At 41.9% G+C, this 23565-nt stretch overlaps 1 protein-coding gene and 2 non-coding genes across 8 annotated transcripts in view; 1 reads left to right on the top strand and 2 right to left on the bottom strand.

Annotated features, from left to right (window-relative positions):
• KCNH7 (potassium voltage-gated channel subfamily H member 7) overlaps positions 1–23565 on the bottom strand; it is a 376531-nt gene that overhangs the window by 89959 nt on the left and 263007 nt on the right. For all 6 annotated transcript variants that reach the window (XM_072982177.2, XM_072982182.2, XM_072982194.2 and 3 more), the window contains one exon: positions 1619–2044. In XM_072982177.2, coding sequence (XP_072838278.2) covers positions 1619–2044 — 426 coding nt within the window. The remainder of the gene's footprint in view (positions 1–1618; positions 2045–23565) is intronic.
• Positions 11134–11299, bottom strand: LOC140703428 (U1 spliceosomal RNA). The gene has a single exon (XR_012082831.2). It is a non-coding gene; the product is annotated as a U1 spliceosomal RNA (small nuclear RNA).
• On the top strand, positions 11610–11770 carry LOC144586168 (U1 spliceosomal RNA). Its single transcript, XR_013540928.1, has one exon. It is a non-coding gene; the product is annotated as a U1 spliceosomal RNA (small nuclear RNA).

Here is a 23565-nt window from a genome sequence, read left to right as displayed (position 1 = left end):
CCTTGTTTCTGTTCTTTTCCAGGCAGCAGACTCCAGCCTTCTCTATTCTATGACAAGCCATTTTAAACTGGGTGACATTTTCAAATGTGGCATTTTCGGATAGAGCATCAAGGCCTGCTTCTCAAAGAGAAATGCTAAAAAAAAGAAGTTAGTCTAACTGCCCCGAACCAGTATTTAGTTTTTGGTATGACTAGGTATGATTCCTGTCAATATATACAAAAATCTACATGCTCGGAAATGTTCCTCAATGTTTTAATGATCACTGGCCTTCACAAGCTACTCTTTGGCATTTAATCTGAACAGGATCTGATCTCAGACCAAGACTGGCTTTCCCACGAGGAAGGGGGAAACCTAATCTTGAGTCACTTAATTCATACATCCCCGTCTATCATTAAAAAGGCTGCCTGTTCCTGTTTGCTGTCATGGGTCCTATTTTCCTGGGTGGCTCTGGCTTCTGTTGCTGCTGCCATCATCCCATCCACTAACTGTAGACCATCACCTGCTGTTGCCACAGCACGAGTGCCTGTGAGGATCTCTGAAGTACTCGTTGAACCCATTGAGTCATTTTGGGAGACCTTTCTCAGAGTGAGACATTTGGGATGAAGTAGCTACAGAGAATGTTGATGCCACTGTTCTCCTGTTGCACAGCACACATGCAGTCTCTGTGACCGTCTCACCCATTTATGTCTCACACTGACCAAGGACCCTTCAAGGAGAGCTATGAATAATTGGGAGGACCTTGGTTGCTGCCACAAATGCAGCACCAGAAAACAACCACCACCACCATGCATAGGTAGCCATTTCAGTGGTAGCCTTAAGCAGTACAATGTGTTGTGCCAGCCCTGCCTCAAACTAGGACCTCAAACCATAGTTTGATCCTGTTGTGGGAATCATCTTGATTTGAAGGCAACATATAGTTTGTATACTCCATGGTTTGCAGCACCTAGGTAACACCTAGGTAACAATGGTGAGTCACAAATAAGTTGATTCTAATTTTCTCCTTGCTTGCCAAGGAAACTATGGTTTATCATTATGTCTGAACTGAGTTTGTCAGGATCTCCAATTTACAGTGGTATCTCAACTTGAGAACGTCCCTACATAAGAACGATTTAAGTTAAGAACGGCTCCATTCGCAAAAAGTTGCTTCTGATTTGAGAACAGAGCCTCGACTTAAGAACCAAAAAAAAGGAAGAGGACGAAATCTTTCCTGCCCTTTTTTTGACCTAAGTTCACTTTAGGTCAAAAGAAGAAGAAAAATTTGTCCCCTAGTGGTAGATACGGATTAACTGGCTTTGCATTAGTTCCTATGGGAAATAATGCTTATACTTAAGAACAGCGCCTCGACTTGAGAATGAAAAACAGCAGATACAGATTAAATGGTTTTCAATGCATTCCTATGGGAAATGGTGCTTTGATTTAAGAACGTTTTGACTTAAGAACGCAGTCCCAATATGGATTCAGTTCCTAAGTCGAGGTACCACTGTATATTGGAAATGAGTAAGGTTCTAATAAAGACAAATTAACTTGAAATATGAAGCATGCATATATGATGGCATCACATAAATCCAATAATGAATGAACAAATGAACAAATGAATGGCTTGTTCTGTTTAGCTTACCTCATCTGAGCCAGATCCAAAAATCAGCAGGTCAAAAGGTATTGCGGCAACCATGTCAATTAGGAACCAGCCTTTGAAGTAGTGAATTGCTATTTTTGCTGGGTCACTTACCACTTCTTCATTCTGGTTTACGTACGTTGTTCGGAAGTTTATGAGAATGTCAATGATAAACATAATATCTACAATTAAGTCTACCATGTTCAGTGGGTTACATGAATAGCCACACACCCGCCTCTTCTGTTCTTCATTGTCATTGAGAAGAAAGGCTGCAGAGTAAGGGGTGAATATGGCCGTGTAGATCACCAGCAATAAAATAAGCCAGTCCCAGACGGCTTTGAACGGACTGTAGTGCAATATAGTAAACTTGTTGATGCGAGGTGTTTGAAGTTTGTATTCTGGCAGTACATCTGCTCCCAAGGATAGGACCTAAGAATGTAAAGAAAAGAAAACAGAAGTACTGAAGGAGAAACTGCTATGACAGAGTGCTGTATTTCAGAAGAATTTTGTTAAAGCCAGTAGCCAGTCTTAATTTAGAAATTGTTGTGGCTGAAATCCAGTAGTAAGTCTCAACTAGAGTGGCCCCGCTTAATCAACGGAACTTACAAAGGAGTTGGCTTACCAAATCCCCTCTGATTCAAAGCAGGCTACTTACTACTGGATTTTAACCAATATGTCTATTCAGTATTTTCTGATTTGGAATATTTCTCTCCCAGACTCCTAAGATGGTCCACAGTAAGTTGAAAGGTACAATAAAACAGACCCGAGTCATCTGGGAGAGTCAGAAGTGAACACGAGCTTTCTGTCAGCCCTTAGAAGTCGCAACTGCCTTTCAGTTTCCAAACTGTTCACTGGAAGGTTCATACACTGTAACAACAGGTGAATGGTGTGGCAAGAAATAGCATTGCTGTCTCTCCAGCATCAGCAGGCATACTGGCAGCTTATGCCACCATGCTACCCTCGACATGTCCAATCTTATCTAATTTTTTGAAGGGTCGCACCTTGTTAGTACTTGAATGGGAAGACCACCATGGTACACTTGGGCTCTCCAGGTAGGGCTAGGGAAGAATTCTGCTTCAATCCCAGAGAGCCACGGCTACTCAGAATTGACAGAATTGGGCTACAGTGGGGTCTCGACTTACAAACTTAATCCGTATTGGAAGGCAGTTCTCAGGTCGAAAAGTTCTTAAGTCGAATCTGCATTTCCCATAGGAATGCATTGAAAACCATTTAATCCGTATCTGCTCTTTTCGTCCATAGAAACTAATGGGAAGCTGCTATTCCGCCTTCTGCCACTAGAGCGGGATATTTTTTTCCTTTTTTCCTTTTAACCTAAGATGACTTAGCTTTAAAAAAAAGGAAAAAAAAGAGTTCGTAACTCGAATCTAAGTTCGTAAGTCGAGTCCATATATTCCTATGAGAGCGGTTCGTAAGTCGAAACGTTCGTATGTCGAGCCGTTCGTAAGTCGAGACCTCACTGTACATAGAAGACCAGTGATCTGACTGAGTATGTATAAAGTAACTTGCTATGTTTCAGCTGCACATATGAGGGTTGCAGATTATATAGGCAAACCCAGAATTAAGGGGGCAGGCTTCAGTGAGTTATTCAGACGGGAAGAAGACAAAAGCTGTTAATTTATGTTGACAGATCTATAGATGTAGATGACAATTCAGTAGGAGATCAAACATCTCTGCTTTCGCAAACATGGTCCTGTTTATGTCTCTTCACAATGAACCTTTTTTTAAAATTTAACTTCTTTTCAGAAGGCTTGAAAATGCTGTGCTCTCCCTACTTAAATCAGGCAGGCAACATTAGCGGTTAACCAAAATTCCAAATGGAGAAAATATTGTGAAAACACCGGTGGTTAACCAACATCTTTTTTGCTACTGGAAAAGCACAGGAGGGAATGATTGAGCTCTATGCAGGTTATATAAGCCATTCCAAGCAGCCATTAAAGGAGATGGGCAAAGAGGCAGGAATAAATCTATTATTTACTCTTTGGCACTTAAGGGAGGCTTGCGATATTGCTATGCACCAGCAGCAGTGGTTTATATCAGAAGTGAAATTGCCATTTCAAGAGCTTGTGAGCAGCTCTTCAACACCTGCTACTATTGGAAAACTAGATAGAGAAAGCCATCTTTTTCTCTAAGAGTCTTTCTCTTGAGAGGAAATATCCCTGCCCCTTTGTTCCCTGTTTCCTTGATCAATTAGATGCAATCAAACCCAACAAGGCTATGTTACAATTCCCATTTCCCCCAAGAATACGGCCCTTACTGGGAACTGCTTCTGATGGAACCTATATGGGATTGGTTAATAAAGCAAGAACAATTCACATTATAACAAACTAGACACACTAGTTGCCCAGTCACAGCTCTGCTTTGATTTCAGCTGCAGAGATTAGTTTGTAAAGCCAACAAAAATGAAGGTACGAGAGTCAAATGTATATGTGGGTGTGTGGGTGAATGAAACAGGACTCAGAGTGATTGGATTATTGATTACATCTAATATATTTTGCACAGACCATTTCCCCCCTTCATTTTTGGTGAAAACTGGAAATTTTGAACAGCCATCACAATTTAATATATTCATTAAAGCTAGGAGATCCCTCTGAGGTAGCTTGCGTTGCAAGAAAATATAATCTTTTCTGTATTTCAGGCGTTTTTAACACTTTCATGTGTCCAAAGAAGGAATGGTATTTCCAAAACTCTTCTGCTGTAATAAATAATTTTGGTACTTTGAGAACTGTTTCTATTTTTCTTTTTTCCCTTCTCACATATTGGTTCATGCCACTGAAGCTCATATGGGTTCACACCACCAGAAAGTATGGAAGACCAACCAGAAAAACTGATTTTTGGGTCTCTGTTCACATACCAGTTTTTGTAGCTGCCCAAAGGCTGAGATTATTTCTGAGCTTATAGACTCCATCACCAGATCCACTCTTGTATTGAAGAGTAACCTGGATAGTCAATAGCCCAAATCGTCTTGTGGAAGCGAAATGACACAACTCCCAATGAGAACTCCAAGTGGGAACTCATTCATAAGTAACAATTTGCCCTGTTGAGTTATGCTATTTCCCTTCCATTGTCACAACGATGCACCATGGTTTTGCCCGATGATTATAAGAGGGCCAGAGAATGACAGTAACGGTCACAAGTGCTATGGTACTTTTCTGCTTCCTGATTCAGTATGCCTGATGCTGGAGTATGCATCCACAAAACATCCCAAAGCACTTTTGTTACAGCTCCTGCTTCATAGAATCCAGCAGGGAATCTCTGCAGTGGGCAAACCATTGATTCTGCAGCCTGTTGCAGGAGAAGAGCACTGCGTGCCCAAGTCACACCTTCCCATGTTGCTACATGTACCTTCCTGGATTATGGGCAGCTATAGCTGCATAAGTGGCAGTCAGTACAAATCAGCTTTCCAACTGCCACTGCACAGGAGGGCTTTTAAAGGCAATGACTTTCAAAACCAAATGTCCATAGATACAGTAGCCCTGGGGACACATGATTGACAGCAACATGACTGGCTTTTGGCAGTGCCTGTAGCAGTTGCCATCAATGACTGGTGACTGGTGTTGGTACCAATGCATTTCCTAGACAACCCCATTTAAAGTGTTGTTCTTGACATTTGAAGCTCTGAATCGATTAGGGTCATGCTTCTATGAACCACTGGGTGAGTTTTCCTAGTACTTGAGATCACCTTCAGAGGCCCTCCTGTGGGTCTGGTCTGCTATCTGGAAAGAAGATCCGGGTGGCTCAGGCTGCTGAGTCAACAGCAGCAGCCCCCCATTCCCTGAGCTTTTTAGGTCTAAACCTTGAGATCACAGGGGGGTGGGGGGTGGGACTGTGTGATGTCACATGGGCAGGTGCCTGAACAACAACTGAAAAATTGTGTGTGCAGGACAGGCAGTTGCCCTCTTTTGAGATTGCTAGAGCAGGAGACTCCCCGAAGAATTTAAAAGCCAAAGGGTAAATTACAAGAGCAGCAAAAAGAACATTCACGGTAATGAAAGGGACAAGGGTATTTCTTAATGGCGTATGCTAAAGTCACGACAATGAACCCCACAATCTGGGATTCCAAGGTTGGCAGCACCCTTGAGATTTCAGGTCCAAACATTGAGGTCCAGGGAATGGCTCCAAAAGCAAAGTCTTGGAGCCAAAGCTTGAAACCTGGCAACCCTGTAGGTTGGCTACAAGGGGCAATGACGTTTGGGTGATAATACTGCACATCTGGAACTCTCCTCCCTATTAACTTTCTAAAAAATGTTCTTTTTAAAAAATAACTTCTGAAAATTAATTTGCACCTTGAAGAGATAAGTTGTTTGCTTAGTGATTACTGAATAATTATGCTGGCTCAATTATAATAATTATACTAACTCAATTATAGAAGATTGTTACAGCTATCCAACGTTTGGTTTTAAAACAAACTTCTTTGTTTTAGGACACCCTATGAGCACTGGACTGCCAAAAGTGTGATCAACATAAAATAAACAATAAAACAAACAACAGATAGATGATTGGATTTAGTTATTCATGGGAGCAGAACTTGGAAAGTTACCATATTTCCCAAAAGCAATTACTGTAACTCTAGTTCCAGGGTCCTCCAAAGTAATTACTAAATATCACAGTTATGGCTTTAAATGTTGTGTGAGGCTAGTCTATAATACAAACACATTGAAATAGTAAGGGAACATCCCCTGTAAATAGAAAACTTGTAAAAATATAAGGCTGTTTTTAGAATTAATGTTAAGAATTACAGTTATACTGCAAAAGGAGGAAACATTGTAATTATACTAAAATTGAGTTATGGCTTAATTATTACAAAAAAGAGAGACAATTATGCACCTTGTTATTTGCATTTAGTTGCTTCCACACTTTTACTAGAAGCCATACAAATAAATGTTGTGTGGATAAATCAATATATTCAAAATACAAATAGTCCTAGGACTCGTTAATATAAAACACATTTGGTCAAAAATATAGTTTCAGATCTAAATACCAGTGCCACTTCATTGAAGTAAAATGTATGTCTCCTAAAACTGAAAAGAGAGCTTGATTTCCTACTGCCATTTTCATCAGTTGTTTGATTTGATTTCCCCACATGAGTCTACTTGTGTATGAATCAAGAAAAGTGATAATTCTTTTCGGCTTTTCTGCTCCCTTGAAGTCATCAGGCTCTATCCAGCCAAGCCAACCTTCTCCCCCTCCCTATTTTCTTGTTTCACGAAAGCAGGAAAAAGACTAGAACTTGCTTTTCCCCATCTCTTCTGAAGAAAAGCACGAGATCTAAATATAATTCCTAAAGTCATAACAATTGCAGTTCCACAAGGGAACATTAAGTCAACAATTACCCCTTCCCTCACAATAATCAGTCTTTTCGTCTTTCTGATATGAAGCACTATTGATTTTTACAGGACAGGAGAGAAAATCATTTTGTCTTCCCTGATACCACCTAGGCGCCATTCCCCCCTCAGACACATTTGGAATGCACATCTCAAAAAGACTGCTCCTGACAACATATCCTTAACAGTATTTTATCAGTAGTACTCCTTTCCGTGCCATTCCCCGGTGTCCCCCTGATTTTCTCAAGGCGCCAACTTTTGCTATCTGGCAACATTTGCATTTGCCTTCACACACAGGCACGTGCCTGCCACACTCACACGCACGGGAAGACAGATAGAAAGACACATACAGGCACGCAAAAGGCCAAAACCCACTGTGTTCCAAAATCAGTTTAGTAGCATTTTGAAAACATCCGGTCTGCCTTGCTTCCAGCTGGACTGAGAATGTGGTTAACACCTTTTAAAGATTTCTTGAAAAAAATACTGGCCAAGATTCTATGGGAAAAAATGTGCTGGTGCTTTAAAAAAATCTAATTGCTGAATAACTTAACTAATGAAATTGTTAATAAGTATATAGAAGTATGAAAAAGGAGTTTTGCAAGCATGTTAATTGCTTGAGCCTTTTAAAAAATTATTCTTTGGTAACTTTTTACACAGAGAGCGAGAGCGAGCGAGCGAGAATCTAGAAATTCAAAGACAATGTGAGGAATGCTGCAAACTGGGAAGCGCTAATTGATGAATTCATAGTTACTAAAGAGCTGCAAACATGTGATGGTGGACATAGGCTAATTTCATTAGGCTCTACCTGAGGTAAAATCGAAGGAACAGATGTTAGCCACAGCTAGTTTATCACATGGATTTCCGTGGAGCTAAAGCCCAACCAGCTCAACCTACATCTAACCTACAGGCAGGATGTGACTTCCAGAATAAGCTACTCAGTTCCCAAAAGTTTTACTGTGATTGCAGAGAACAGAACAGATTTCATTTATCCACATATGTTAACACATTAATTTTTCAGTGTACCTCTGAACCAAGCCGGACACAGAGGGGAAAAAGGGTGTGCTTTGTCCCCTTGATGTCAACTGTCTATGGCTTCTTCAAAGAAGGGAGGTTAGCAGTCCATAAAGGATGCTTCAGGTGTCTCACTTTGGAAGCCATGGGTAGTCATGTGTTAATTCATTGTCCTCCCCTCACTTTGAGACAGCTGAGGCTTCTGTACTGGGAGGGCTATTGGTTGCTAATACTGTATTTAGGAACTGGGGAATGTTCTGTCTTGTAACCAAACAGAATAGGGACTGGATCAAAGCTCCTTGGAGGCAAAGCAGTGGCTACGGTTCAGTTTAGCTTTCCTTTGTTTGCTTGTTTGTTGTGTTAATTGTCATTCTCTCCCAACATTCTGCCATTGCTCTAACAATGTTTTCCATCTCTGTTCTACTGGAGATGTGTGCAATTATTACTGACACTTTAAAAAAAGCCTGTTTAGAACAGAACTGCTGGATAACTCAGTGATTTAGGTCGCTGGGTGTGCAGCTAGAGGGTGGGAATTTGATTCTGCACTGTGCCTTCTCGACAGGGGCTAGCCTCAGTCCGTAGGGTCCCTTCCAGCTCTGCAGTTCTAAGATGATAATTCACTGACAAATATGGGAAAATCTGACAGAGATGGGGGTGGGATTCAGGGGCAGAGGGACTTTAAATTTCCTAATCTATATATAAAACTTCTGGGAGTTATCATCCATCAGAAGCTTCTCCAGAATTCTAACTGTAGTGATCAATGCCCACCTTAAAGTATACTTTGTTCTCTGAATGTGAGGAGAAACAGAAAAAGACAAGGCAAGGAATCCTCCCATTAGCATTTGGGTGCCACTAAACAGTAAATCAATTCTGAACATATTCCTTATATTAAATTCATCTGGGATCAGAAAATGCAGGACACAAACCAATACCTATACAATTTATTACAACTCCAGTGGTGGAATTAATTAGCAAGTACAAACCAATGATAAAATAAAAGCCAGGCTACAGAAGTAAAACAAACCCTCTTATTAATGACCATTGAATGCTTTCAACACTCCCAATTAGAGTTAAACATTTCTAAAGAGAACAGATTGAGAGTTTAATATAATTGGACAGGGCTACGGTTTCAAATCAGAGTCCTCCGCAGTGGCCAAGTACCACAAAGCAATAATTTGCAACACACTGTTCTGAATTCCCTGTTGTTAGATGCTCAGTGGTTCTCTTGGGTCTCTGAAATGCTACAGCTCAATGAGAGAGAGAGAGAGAGAGAAACTGTGTCTATAATTAGAAAAGTTTTCAAATAGCCATAGCGAAGGGAGAGAGCAGTATCACCTTAGTGCTTACTCAGCTGGAACTGAACATACATCACTTTCGATTTTTACATCAAAAGCTACCCTTTTGACAAAGCAAAACTTTTAGCTGAAAAAGCAGATAACCTATCAAAAAGAGTAGAAGTTGGGTCTCATCACCTCCACCATTTTTAAAAAGCCTTCTTCAAGAGAAGCAGCCTCCCAAGGTTAGACCCACATGTCTCTCAAGAAAGCTAGCATATGCAAACTGTAAAAATTTGGTTTAAATATTGTTCCAGCTGAGAACCAGAAAACCTGAGTGATTTCTAGCATGGCCTTTTTGAAGGCCCCAGTAACCCTGGATCTACCATAACCAGTGCCTCATCCTTATGAATGGGAACCAGTCCTTTTAGCCCTCTAGCACAGTGGTTTGCAAACTGGGGTCCCCAGATGTTCTTTGAATAGAACTCCCAGGAGCCTTCACTGCTAACTGTGCTGGCCAGGATTTCTGGGAGTTGTAGTCCAAGAACATCTGGGGACCCCAATTTGAGAACCACTGTCCATGTGGGCCCCAGGAAGGAACACTGTGCTCAAAAAGTGGACATGACATCTTATTGTCAGCAGGGAGATCCTGAGGAGCAATCTCCGCCCAGCTTCCTATTGCCTCAACCCGGAGATGAGAAACATTCTACTTTCGGATTGCAAATCCCCTCATTTTTTTTCTCTCCTTAGGAGAAACCAACACCCACGGAAAAAGGCTGCTAATCATCTTGGAGAGGAGCTTAGAAAAGAGTTTCTACCATTACCAGAAATTCCTGACAGTTCCTCCTAATTATTTTAATGTGGTACTTTGCTGACAGGATTGCCGCCTATAGTCCTGCAATCAGTTCTCTCCTAGACTGGTAACTGTGGTGCTATCTGTGGTACTAATGATGCTATTGCTGGACATGAGCCACACTATCATTCACACTTGTTGAAATACAGCCCTGACAATTGCTTTGTGTTTGGGTAAGAACTGGATAACTGATGAAAAAAGGAGCCAGCTTCTTGGATTCTTCCTCACATAGTATCACTTTGTGAATGGTAATGAGTACAAGAGGGTATCCTGTAGACCATCTTGACTGCTCCCATCGATGTCATCAACATTCAGGCTACAATTCTACTATGTAAAGTTTGGCATCCTTTTTTTCTGCTGGCAATGTGGGCATGATGTGCAGTAATATCAGGCCATTTCTTGCCATTTTAAATCTTGGGTACAGAAGCACAATATCCCACATGGAGGTGTTTTTTTTTTTAATTAAAGAATTGGATTCTTGACCTAGTTGCCTGTCTCATGTTGTTCCTGTTCACCTGAGCCATTTTCTAGAACACTAGATGGAATCTAGAATGGAGCAAGATAAATATCATTCTTTGGTGGAGGTACAGTGGTGCCTCGCAAAACCATTTTAATTTGTTCCACGGAAAACACTGTCTTGTGAAACCCAGTTCGCCATTAAAATGCATTGAAATCTATTTAATGTGTTTCAATGGGGGAAAAATCACTGTCCTGTGAAAATTGTCTATAGAAGACATCGTCTTGCAAAACACAGTTCCCCATACCATATTGGGGAAAAGCAATCCTCTCACCTGCACTGCCTTTGAAAATGCAGTGGGTCTCAGATGGCCATCCCCCTTTTTCTCTCTTTAGCAAAGAAATAGGGTGAAAGGAGTCAAAACAGCCCCCTGGTTACTGATAATGTTGATTCCTTTTGCCCTGATCCTTTACCACAGGGGAGAAAAAAAGAGAGAAAGCAATACAAGACATCACCAGGACTTGTGCCTTTGCAACAGGTCCTGAAAAGGAGAAAAAGAGATGAAAATAAATCTAGAAAAACCAGGGAAATCGCAAGGGAAATCCCCCATTAACACAAATTATGCAGTTGAGTTACCCACATTTGGGGAAATCATAGAGATCAGCAGCACACCTGAACTGCAATAGATGAGCCTCCCCCTAGGAGGCCCACTTTTATGACAGGGTATTTTCTCTGAAAGGTATGACTTGGAATGGCCCTTGTAACTCTTAACCCTTCTGTCCCCTGACCCCCCAAGTCATGGTGACCCCCCACGCTGCACCTCCCACTCAGTACAGGGCTGCATATGCTAATACCTGTTCACTAGAGGATTGTGGGAGGAACAATTAGCCCCTGATGGGGGTCCTGCAAGGCACCCCAAAACACTGAGGAGCTCTCTTGGCCTCTGGCAGGACTGGGGCTGTGCAGCCCTGTACTGAGTGGGAGGTGCAGCCAGGGGGTCACCATGCCTTGGGGGGTCAGGGGGCAGAAGGGGGTAGGAGTTGCAAGGGCCATTCCAATTCATACCTTGCAGGGGAAATGCCATGTCATAAAAGTGGTTTTCCCGGGGGGAGGCTCATCCATTGCAATTCTGATGCTGATCCTTATGATTTCCCCAAATGTGGGGAACTCAACTGCATAGTTTGTGTTAATGGGGGATTGCTGTTGTGATTTCCCTGGTGTTTTTACAATCTCTTTACCCTTTGGTCCCTGGCTGTTTTCACCATCCTCTACCATTTAAATTTGCAACCATAGCCCCATTGGCAATGCTTTGCAAGATGGTTTTTCCCCCCTACTGAAACACATTGATTACATAAGACCTACTTTTTTATCCCAAAAAATGAGGGAGAAAGTCTATGCTGCTATTTTTCCAGGAGGCAGACCCTAGAAAGCTAGAAGCATACACTCCCCCCCCCCTTTTTGGGATAAAAAAGTAGGTCTTATGTAATTAACGTGTGTTCCAATGGGGGGGGGGAACCGTCTCTTGAGAAACAGGGTAAAAAAAAAAAAACACCACTAACATCGTCCAGTGAAAATTGCCCATAGGAACAATTGTTTTGCAAAGCGTAGCGTAACATCGTTCAAAAAAAGTCATTGTTTAGCGAATTCCTCGTTTTGTGAGGTAATAGTCTAGCGAGGCACCACTGTATTCAAGAACAGGGTGAATGGCCATCTTTCTGTGTTAACTACAGCCTGCGTTGGAAGATTCTAGAGAGAGCTGGAGGATGAACTACCTCAGAGATCTAGCTCAGTGGGTACATTTGGTTTTTGTTATAAGTAGTATCACAAAATGGCAGAAGATGCTGTCAATTCATAAAATGGCTGCTGTGGATGGGAGTGACCAACCACAGAACACCCCAGAAAGGGAAACTGGTGAGACTAAGAGATTACTTGCCCCAGAATCTGAGTATCAATTAGCTGGCAGTCTGTTATTCTGTAAAGCTAAGTGCCTCTGTTATACCCATGTGCCATCTTCACTCTCTAAGAGCAGTTCTCGGGTCACAGGGGGCTCAGGGAGCTTCTGGGGAAAGCAAATTGAGAGGACAGGTGTCGAAAAGCCAGGTGCTCTACTTTAGAACCAGACAAGCTTTTAATTCTGAGGAAAAAAGAATTTCATTGGGTGCCATTGGAAGTGCCCATGGGCCCAATGCCACCTCCAGATGCCTGCTGGGGACTCCTGGACTATGTCATCACCAAGGTTTCCAACTGTGGTAAGTTTTCAAGAGGAGAATCTTCGGAGCTTAGACTGAAAGCATTGGGTAACCCCCCAAAAGCTGTACTCGGAATAGCTTTGGTACTTGCTAGAAGGTAAATCCAAAGGAGGCGTTCTAGAAGTGTTTCACTTTGCATGGAATGTGTAATATTTAAAAACAATGGGGGGAAAACCAGAAGTATGCAATGGAAAAAGAATGATTTTTTGGGAGTTCAGTTCCCCATTGATTCTTCTTGACAGGTCCTGGACTCATTGATCCAGAGGGTCCCTTCCAGCTATGCAGTTCTAGGATGATGATAATAATGAAATCTGTGTAGACTTTAGGCATACCGAGATGAGTGACTCTGTGTGCAAATGGTAATGTCTACAGAGATTTCTTAACTTGGGGCAATTTGCCTCCAAACGTTATGCCATTTGTCTAGCTGCACAAGAGGATTTGGGCCACCATTGCCAAGTTCTACCTAAGAAAATGCTGAGATGACTGTCTATGTGTGCCCACCATCATAGAGAGGCACATAAGAAGAATTTAAGGCTTTAAAATGACTTCTCACCACTCTTTTTAAAAAGTTCTTTTTGATAAACATTTTCCAATGGGGGGCTGCTGAAAAACGGCTTGTGTTTGTTTATATTGTGTATTTTTTTCCTCTAGGATACTCTGTAACTGACAATGCATAGACATATTTTGCAGATGACACAATCATACCAAGATTTCCCAGCCATCAAATATATATAATAACATAAACATTGTAAGGAAATCAGAGTCAACCAAAGATGGCCCCCCATAACTGTTTTTATAGCAGGCTCAGAAACAAACTTGACTCATTGACAAAATGCAATGATATGCTGAAATCCAGTAGTAAGTCAGAACTGGATTAGGTGGATTGAATCCTTGGAATTTATGGAGGGGTTGGCTCACCAAATCCCCATTGATTCAGTGGGCCTACCCTAATTGCAGCTTACTACTGGGTCTCAGTCATTGTGTTTTGTGGAGGTGAGAGAGGAGAGATATTGATGTTTATGTCCGTAAATAATAAAAGCTATTGGGATGTAATTGTCAAAGCAAAAGAGGGCAAAAACTCCTGCTGAAAATCCACCACAGAAAAGTTATTACCTAAGCCTACCTTTCCGAAGCAGGATCTTCTCCCAGACAAGTGCAGTCGTATTGGTTTTCTGTGGGAAAGACTGGAGATGCTCATTTAGCACCAGCATTCCTTGCAAGCACTCTGTTCCCTAAAATTGAGCCTAGATCACACTGATCCTCACCTCCATGCTGCCAGTAGACATGGCAGACAATTGCAGGATGATGGCAGACTGGGTGGAGAGGACCACATGCTATAGGAGACATCAGCACCACATTTACTCAGGCTAAAGCAAGACCAAACATTCCCCAGAAATGTCTAGGTTAGAGCTAAAATTTTCAACCACAAAAGTGGGAGAAACTCCTGGACTGCTGTTGCCTCTTGATTTTTTTGTTAGACTTATCTGCTGACTATGCTCATGACACTTCAAGAGGGAAGGGCACATATGTGCTGAAGTAGCAGCACCATCTTAGAACTGTCCCACAGTCTAAAGAGAGGATTCTTGCAAGAAGCAGACATTCCTTAAATGTCACAATCTGTCCAATCGGTTTTTCAAATGTGCTGTAGCTTGCAAATTAGCTCTCTATGCTTTGTGCTTGGTTGTCAGGAGTCAAATATTGGGTTAGTGTTCATTATGACACAACGAGAGACACTAATGCATTTTCTTCTTTTAATGATGTGCTAAGTATAGCATCTAATCTGACCCACAGAAACAAACCTGCTTCGGAAGCTGTATCTCAAATTAAACCATGGCTTCTAGCTTTACTGAAGAAATATTCCACCTAATTATGTATGCATCATCTTGTTTCCCCAAAGTGGAAAAATATCTGTACTATTTCTTTTTGTTCTATATCACTACCTACAACAGAAAGACTCAAGTTTTCAATTAAATTCAATTGTCTGCTTAATAAACCTTAAATGACTTTCTGAGACAAAACTGAAAGTTGGTTAGGAAAAATGTTCTGTGTCACCTGGATCTCAAATATGTGGAAGGATGAAGGCTGCAGACCTAAATACAGGCTTTAGGAAGGAAGCCCCACTGAACTTTGTGACAGCTACTTCTCAGTAAACATGTGTGTGTTATGTTCTGCAATGTCAAGTCACATCTAATTTCTGGTAATCATGATAAAGGATTTCAAGATATGTGGTTTTACCATTATCACCCTCTTCTTGTGAGATTCCATGCCCAAGCAGAGATTTGAACCCAGGTCTCTTGAGTCCTAGTCTGACTATCTACTACACCACACTGGTTCTCAAAACATGCATAGGACAGCAGTACTGTATTGAGTTAGAGTCCTATATACACTTACCTTGAAATATAAGCTCACTGAACACAGCGAGCCTTATTTTGGAGTAAAGATACACAGCATCCTACTGTTTATGCACAGTAAGCCATAACTCATAGTCTCATTCTTGAAATTACATTGTCTTCTCTCATGAAGGGAGAGTGCATTTTGATGCATCCCCCCCCCCTTTGTTGATATGCTTTGTGCATATGAAGGACCCAGATTAATGTTGTTTTTTTTAAAAAAGCAAACAGTACAGATCTGAGCCCTGAGAGTTCTTACTCACTGATCTAAAATTACTTTCATATTGGAGAGTATATGTATCATGCAAGACACTGTTTGGAGGCTTAACGTTTAAAGAGACAGATTTACTCAGTGTCATTTTATAAACTGTAACTATAATTCTACTAATTTGAAAAAATATTAAGGAAAAAGGGACTGTTATGTAAGTCTTTTAATGACAAATAATGATAGACTATTTGGAACTTTTCCCTTTGTTTTACTTGCTTTTACCTATCTATATCATTAAGACGCCCTCCTGTTCAGGTGCATGCAACCCATCACTGTTTCCTCCCTCCTGTTTCTTATCATCCTCATTAATCTCAGCATCCTCAGTCCCGCCATAATTTTCATATTGAATTAAACAGTTCTAGCACACCTTTTAATATTTTGTGCTATGGACTAGAAAGGAACATACTGGTAGATTTATTGATTTTTTTCCCACAAACTCAATGCCATTAATAAATAGGTACAATTTATCCAGGAAGAGAATAACTAAGAGGGATTTAAACAACTGCTAACTGTGATAATTCAAAATATACTTTCATCTGTAAGCTAGTATTCTTTTCCCCCATGCAACTGATTTTTAAACAGTATTTGGGGAAAAAATAATAATACTTTAAACATGCTGTCTGTGTTAGAGCCTTCCTTAAACCAGCCTGCTCGAGCGAAATTTAAAATACAGCCCAGCTCTAAAGACCCTCTTTTGTTGAAGGAATAATACAAACTGGAGTTTGTTTCCCTGCAGCCATATGAACAGAATGCCAGATTCAATGCCATAAGCCTTCCTGCTACCATAAATCCTGTACAAAGCATGACATGGACACTGACCCCATTTGTGTAACAATATTACAGTGGTCCAGCAATTTTCTGATGATCTAAAGACCATTATAATACTATTGATAAGGGATAGTAAACAATCCCTTTTAAAAGATTAAAGGTCCTGGGATGTTGTGGGGACCTTGCTGGCTATTGGCTTTTGGGAGTTGTAGGCCAAAAAAATTAAATAAAAAAATAAAAAAATAAAGGCCATCCTCGCCACCTCTCCTATTAGGGGAATCTTTGTATTTGCTCCATCCCGCACCAAACTCCTATCTTCATGTAATGAAGGCTATGACACTGCAGTGTAGATACCTGTGCATGTGCACTTGTATTTTCTTGCTCTCTTTTTTAAAGACTAAAGACCTACATTCTACTGCTAAGGAATTTCAGTCAACTAAATGTAAAAGGATAACTAGGCAAGGCCTGCCTGGCCCAAGATATTTTGCTGCCTGAAGCAAAGGGCAAGTTGGTGGTCCCCTCCTTTCCATGTACAGAAGCCACTGGCCATGAGATACCATACTTCCACCATGGCGACCCAAGGAGAACACAGTGTGTGCACACAGCTTTGTCCTCCAGGGAATGGGGAATACCCGGGGGCTCCAGAGGAATAGAGAAGGGGTGCTGTTGCTACTCCCCAGGATCTGCCCCCATGAATGACTTGCCCCACTCTGCCTAACAGCAGGACTAGCCTACTTCCTCTTTACATTATTGTAGACATTTATCTTGAACAAGTCTACCCTGCCTCTGTTTTCCCATTACTCTTCAATTAGAGGAAGGGTTGACTTGTTCAAGATAGGTACCTACTAAAATGTAAAGGGGAATTATATTAGTATATGTGCAAAGGGACGTGGTGGCGCTGCGGGCTAAACCGCAGCAGCCTGTGCTGCAGGGTCAGAAGACCAAGCAGTCGTAAGATCAAATGCACGCACCCGTCGCTTGTCCCAGCTCCCGCCAACCTAGCGGTTCGAAAGCATGCAAATGCAAGTAGATTAATAGGGACCACCTCGGTGGGAAGGTAACAGCGTTCCGTGTCTAAGTCGCACTGGCCATGTGACCACGGAAGATTGTCTTCGGACAAACGCTGGCTCTATGGCTTGGAAACGGGGATGAGCACCGCCCCCTAGAGTCGAACATGACTGGACAAAAATTGTCAAGGGGAACCTTTACCTTTACCTTATGTGGAAATAAGTGAGACTGGAAAGGAGACTGGATAAAAAGCTGAGCAACGCAGCAAGAAGGCAGGGACAGAGTCAACTGTTCCCAGGAAGTGATTCACCCCAACAGAAGGCAAGACAAGAGAGGTGTGCATTTCCATATATATGTAGCACATAGCTTATGTTGTATAACATTAGTAAGCTCAGGAAGTCATGTTGATTAATGATTCCCCCCCCACAAAACATTCAAGCATACTATAAAGCTGTCTCTATGCTCAGAAAACCAAAACTAAAACATAAAACAAAACTAATTTGGAGAGGAAAGGGATGCCCAGCTTCACAAGAGTAGACAACAGAGAAAGCAGCAACTATGTGCTAGGGCAATGGTTCCCAACCTTGGGTCCCCAGATGTTCATGGAGTGCAACTTCCAGAAATCCTGGCCAGCACAGCAAGTGGTGAAAGCTTCTGGGAGTTTTAGCCCATGAACATCTGGGGACCCAAGGCTGGGAACCACTGCCCTAGAACACAGTTGCTGCTTTCTCTGTTGTCATCTCTCGAAAACCTGGGCATCCCTTGGCTCTATTTCTCTCTGAATTAGCTTTGGTTTGGTTTTAGTTTCTTCAGAAAGTTCCTTTGTTCCACTTTACTTTATATGCCTATTGGTCATACACTGGATTAAGACATCCCTATAGTTAGTCCCACATCCCGAGGCTTCAGCAGGGTCCACAATTCTCTTCCTTTCAAGACTTAATCCAAGTTCTCTTCTGCTTCACAGTATGTCTTCCCCTACCTCTTTCTGTTTCTGTCCCAGAATTTCTTCTACCCTTCCACAAAGGGCCCTTTCCTTCATAAGGTATTGTACAATGGCCAACTCTGTGCAATATTTTTGAATCAAGAATAAAATTGCTCATTATGCCAAACAGAAATGATTTGGCCATTGGCATCAAAGCCTGAAAAATTAATCCTGTTGGTCCTTCCTACCCCAAAAAGTAATGGAATACAAGTAATGCAATACAAGTAACATTTCTAAAGTGTTACTCCTAAATTCTTCATTTCCATCACTGTATTTTCATGAAACCTATTACCTTTTCTTCTCAAAGAGAGATATTTTGAATCTAACATCACATCTATTCCAACCATTTCTAATTCATCTTTATTGCAGATCTGGTTTTATTTTTCTCCCTGCTCACCATTTACCTGCCTGTCATAAGAACCTCTGCCTTCCAGGGAACGTAGATAGTTTTAATTAGCGCACACATGGCATCATGAACCAGTTCCCCTATTAAAGAAACTGAATGGATGCTTAAAATAATTTCTGTTTCTTATTTGGCCCTCTTGACCCCTGGCATCTTAAATGGCACTCCTGAAGATAAGTAGGCAGGCTTTACTTCTGTCCCCATTGTGGCTAAGGCATGAGAAATTATCCTTCACTACTGTCATGTTTTTTTCTTTTTCTTTTTTATATCCCTCAAGCATGCTTATTTCTAGCTGCTTAACGCTGCAACCCTGTTCTAATCCAGCTGGCAGGATGCTTAACTGAACTCAATGGATGGCATCCCCATGTTTCTGCAGGATGGAAAGTCCCAGAAGTGTAGTAATCTGCGATCACATCACTTGTACAAGCACTGCAACTACCCAAGGAGTGTGTGGGTTTTCTTCCAAAGTTCGTTCCTTGCATTGCTGCACTGGGAGGACCTTCTGTTCCATGGAAGCTCAGTAGAACATTAATCACTGGGACTTCTAGGTGCTTTCTCTTTGTATGGTTCTTTGCTTTTCCAGTGGTCTTAGATAGAGCAGTCCATCGCAAGCAGATGTTTTCAAAGAGAAGACTGTTCATGGACAACCTCTCATACTGCGGTCCTTTTTGAAGCAGGACATGTTGCAGTCCTAAACAAATGTTATAGCTAAAGGTACACATCGACTTGTAAGGAGAAGTGGAGTGGTGGTAGTCCTGGAATTCTCCAGCATGGGACTGAGAAAACACAGAGAGGACCTGAGCAACAAAGGCAGAACATGGCTCTTACATGCACACAAGGGGATAATAAATACTACCTTGTGCAACTGGTGTGCAAATACCAGCATGTGTGGAACAAGCTATTGAGCATGTGGGGGAAAAACAAACAAACAGGATTTTGGTTGAAATTCTCACCCAGATGTGTCAGTCCATTGCAACAAAACCAGTAAAGAAACCCAGTCACCTTTAAGACTAGCAGGTTTTATTTGGTACATAAGGTTTTGTGGGTCACAGCTCTATAAAAAAGTTGACTAAAGACCTCAAAACTTCTCCTACTTCTTCTGAAAAGGTGGGCTGCAGTCCGTAAGGCCAATGCCAAATTAAACCTGAGGATTTTGGCCAGTGTGTCTTAATGGCGGGTATCCTGTTGTGCAGCTGCGCATGTGCCCTGGATATGACATCAGTCGCAGTGCTGAGCAGCTGTTGATTAAAGCCTTCCTTTGTGTGTCCTTCCTTCGGGGTGCACACACCTTCATCACATTGTGTGCGAACTTGTGCACACCCTGAAGTCACCTTCAGCATGGTAATTTGCCTACAATCAGCAGCACATTGCTGCTGCCATCCCCACAGTGCACATGGAGTTGTGCAGAAAGGAGCCTGGCAAGGATACATTTCTGGACTGCAAACCTCAGGCTCTGGGAGCTCTATATTCCAAAATGATGATGTTTCAAAGCTCAGGTACAGAAGATCACTATTTTCAACTGGGGGTTTCAGGAACGTTTGTATGCAAACCGCTGCAGAAGCAAGCAAATAGCTTTTCATGGAGAAATGAGCAGACCTGTACCAAAGGCTGCTTCAGCTGCAGTGGGACTGAGAATTGGCAGGCTCTTCTATGATTAGATATCCTGCTTAGCGCTGTTTCAACTTGCCGCTCTTCTACTCCCGAGATAGAAAACACCACCTTAGTAATTTTGGGAAAAGGTCAGACCAAAAGCTTCATTCCCTACTCTCCTGTCTCTGCATTTTATAGTCCTTTATCTCTGCACCCCCCCCCCCGTGCACTGTTGTATTTTGTTGGCATCCTGTATCCACTTAAGGATGGCACAGGTGCAACACAGGGCAAACTTCCTGCCCATTGATCTCTGCTGCTGGGCCCATCTGTGTGAAGTATACTCACCCCCTCCTCCTTCCCTATCCCTACACACAGCTGTTTCTCCACATCTTCATCGTATAATTACACTTTGGAAATGATCATGTAATTAAGCACATTTATATCATTACCATAATTAGGACCTGTGTTGCAATTAACATGGGGCTGCTGCTATATAAAATAAGTTTTGTAACCATATAGCTAAACTAAGAGCTGAAATCTTATTCCACTAAGCTATTGCACGTTAATCTACATTTCCTGCATAGTGAGGTCTGTTAATTCCATATCAGGCATAGGAAGAGACCGTGCTGGAAAAAGTAATAACACTGAATAAATCTCAAGGACAAAATAGTAATGAAGGGGCATCAAGCCTATACTCTAGGGAGGATTCCATATATAATTGGAAGATCCAGATTAAGTATTTGACTTCTCATAATTTAAGGAAGATGCTCCAATGAGTATGTACACATTAGACATTTCTTAAATGATATTCTATGACACAGTGGAGAATGTGTGGCCCTCCAGATGTTGCTGTACTACAGCTGCACTCATTCTTAACCATCTTAACCACTCATTCTTAACTAAGGCTGGTGGAAGTTGTAATGCACCATCTGGATGGTCACTAGCTTCCCATCTATACTCAGTCACCATTCTCTCTATCTTTCTCTTTCCCCTGCTTCACCTTTTAAATAGCTTACAGGACCACCACCACCACCACCGTTTAACGCAACAATATGGCATCATTTTCAAAACTGGAAGACAATTTCTACTTACTTTCAGTTCTGCTGTTTTGAGATTCTTGAATTTTATGTCCGTTTTGGTGTCCCATCCCCCTGAAGATCCATGGGATGAAAAAAAAAAAGGGCCCCAGGGCTGCTCCTGGTCTGGGGGAATGATTACTGCCATCTGTTTAGCTGCCTCCAAAGAATGAAAACCAAGGGTAGGGAAATTTTGGCCATCAAGCTGGACTCTAATGTCTGCGATCCTTTACTACCAAACCCTGGTAGATAAGACTGGTGGGAATCTTTTCCCATGCTTTTTGCAAGATCATTGGGAAAGTTAAATTAATAATCCACATGATCCTCATTATCCTGGTACGAAGGATGACCTCCCAGTTTCTACCATCAATTCCTGAGCATTACAACCCATCCCACCAGATGCTGCAGTATTTGGTGAAATGTATTTCCCTGTGTAGCGGAAAATACAAATATTTGCACATTTTTCTACTGTCATTAGAATAGTGACTGCATACTTGATGAAAGTTTGGAATTCACTTTAATTAACAATGCAAAAGCTGAATAAAACTAGTCAAGCAGGCTATAACCTGTTTGACACAAGCACTATAAAATATGAGAGGGGAGCATGCTTCTACACTATGTCTCTTCCCTATTCCCTCTTTTGTGTGCGCTCCCCAACATCTTACATTGTACCCAGGGATGGGATATCTGGCTTTCTTTTTCAGACTACGGCTCCCAGAATTCCCCACCTAGAAGAGACACATGCTGGCTGGGAGATTCTGTGTTTGTGTTCCAAAAATAATTTCTCAGAGCACTGGCCTGGATTCAAAGCAAGCCCTGGAGGATCATCCCGTGACTGAAATCAAAACAAAACCAAGCGTATCACAGGGAACACATCCTCCCTAACTTGCTTCTCCATCCAAAACAGCCAACGTAAATACAGGAAGGATGATCCACTGCAATTAATGCAATGTGTCAGTCGAGTGTGTCCGAGATCTGAACAGATGGACTTATTTTTAGTTTTTGGACAGCCCTTGATGTCCCTGGATGTGACCGCTGTCTTGCATGATTTTAGCCTGAAAACCTAAAGGTCAGTCTAAAGTCTGAATTTCCCCTCCTTTTATCAACAGTTGTGGCTAGTTCAGTGATATGAAACATGAGAGGCTGCTTGATATCAGGTCACCTTTTGATCATCCAGCTCAGCCCTGCTTACTCGGACAGGAAGTAGCTCTCCAAGGTCTCAGGGAACCTGAGCTTTCTGACAGATTCCAGGGCAGAAGACTTGGCATTCTGTGGGCCAAGAATATGCCCTACCACTGGGGGGACAGGGGATTGTGCCTTTAATTTGTCATAAGGGAAAGATTGTGTCTTTATTTAAGCCTTCAAACAGAATCCAGGCAAGATTCAAGCAGTGCTTTCCCTTGACCTTTGCAAGCAAAGGAAATGCTGGATATGAGGAAGGTCACAGCTAGAAGTCAAGCACTGATAATGTCCTCTTAGGGACCAGGCTTTCAATGGCTACTGGAAATATAAGATACACAGTCTTTCAGCTGTTCTACTAAAAATGGAACAAGATAAAAAGAATTTCACTGCAAGCCAAGCCAGCATGGCTTCATGTACATTATCTGGCCTTGTTGTTGTTTGTCTTAATAAGTGGTGGAGGATGGGCCAAATTGTGAGGTGGAGCTTTAATCCTGATTCAAAGGTTCACATTTGCAACTGGCCTCCCAGTGTCTGCTATTTGTACTGGAGAACCACTCTCACTGCCAAGAGGAATGGCTAGGCCTCCAATTCCAGCTGGGACCACAGGAGAAACAAAGGGTTAAAGTTCTCAGCCTCCACTATCCATGGTCCCTGTCCAGACAAACAATGATCGGACTCTTCTTGTACCATAAGTGGAACATTAACACTTTACCCACAGGGTTCAGCAGTGTCCAGCTTTCTGCAGTAGGGGCTTGGCTTTTGTTCAGACCAGTGGTTCCCAACCATGGGTACCCAGATGGACTAAAACTCCCAGAAGCTCACAATTACTGAACAGGAATATTTGTTGAAGGGGGAAGTAATCCTTCACTTTGATCTCCCAGTGGGTAGAATACCTGATAGCTGCAAGGGTATTACATTTCCCATTCATTGTATCAGCAACACAGGTATACACAGCAAAAAAATGAAAAGCCAGAGAGGTACAGAAATAAAAATTAGCAGTAGTGATTAAAAAAAAAAAAACAACATGGAAGGACTGGCAAGTTAGGTCCTATTCTTAGTGCTACTTTGACTTACTCCACTCAAATTTTGCATGAAAG

This window comes from Pogona vitticeps, chromosome 1 (assembly GCF_051106095.1).
Source record: "Pogona vitticeps strain Pit_001003342236 chromosome 1, PviZW2.1, whole genome shotgun sequence".
Taxonomy (NCBI): Eukaryota; Metazoa; Chordata; class Lepidosauria; order Squamata; family Agamidae; genus Pogona; species Pogona vitticeps.
The sequence above is the reverse complement of the archived record's forward strand: the minus strand, read 5'-3'. Positions and strand labels throughout refer to the sequence as shown.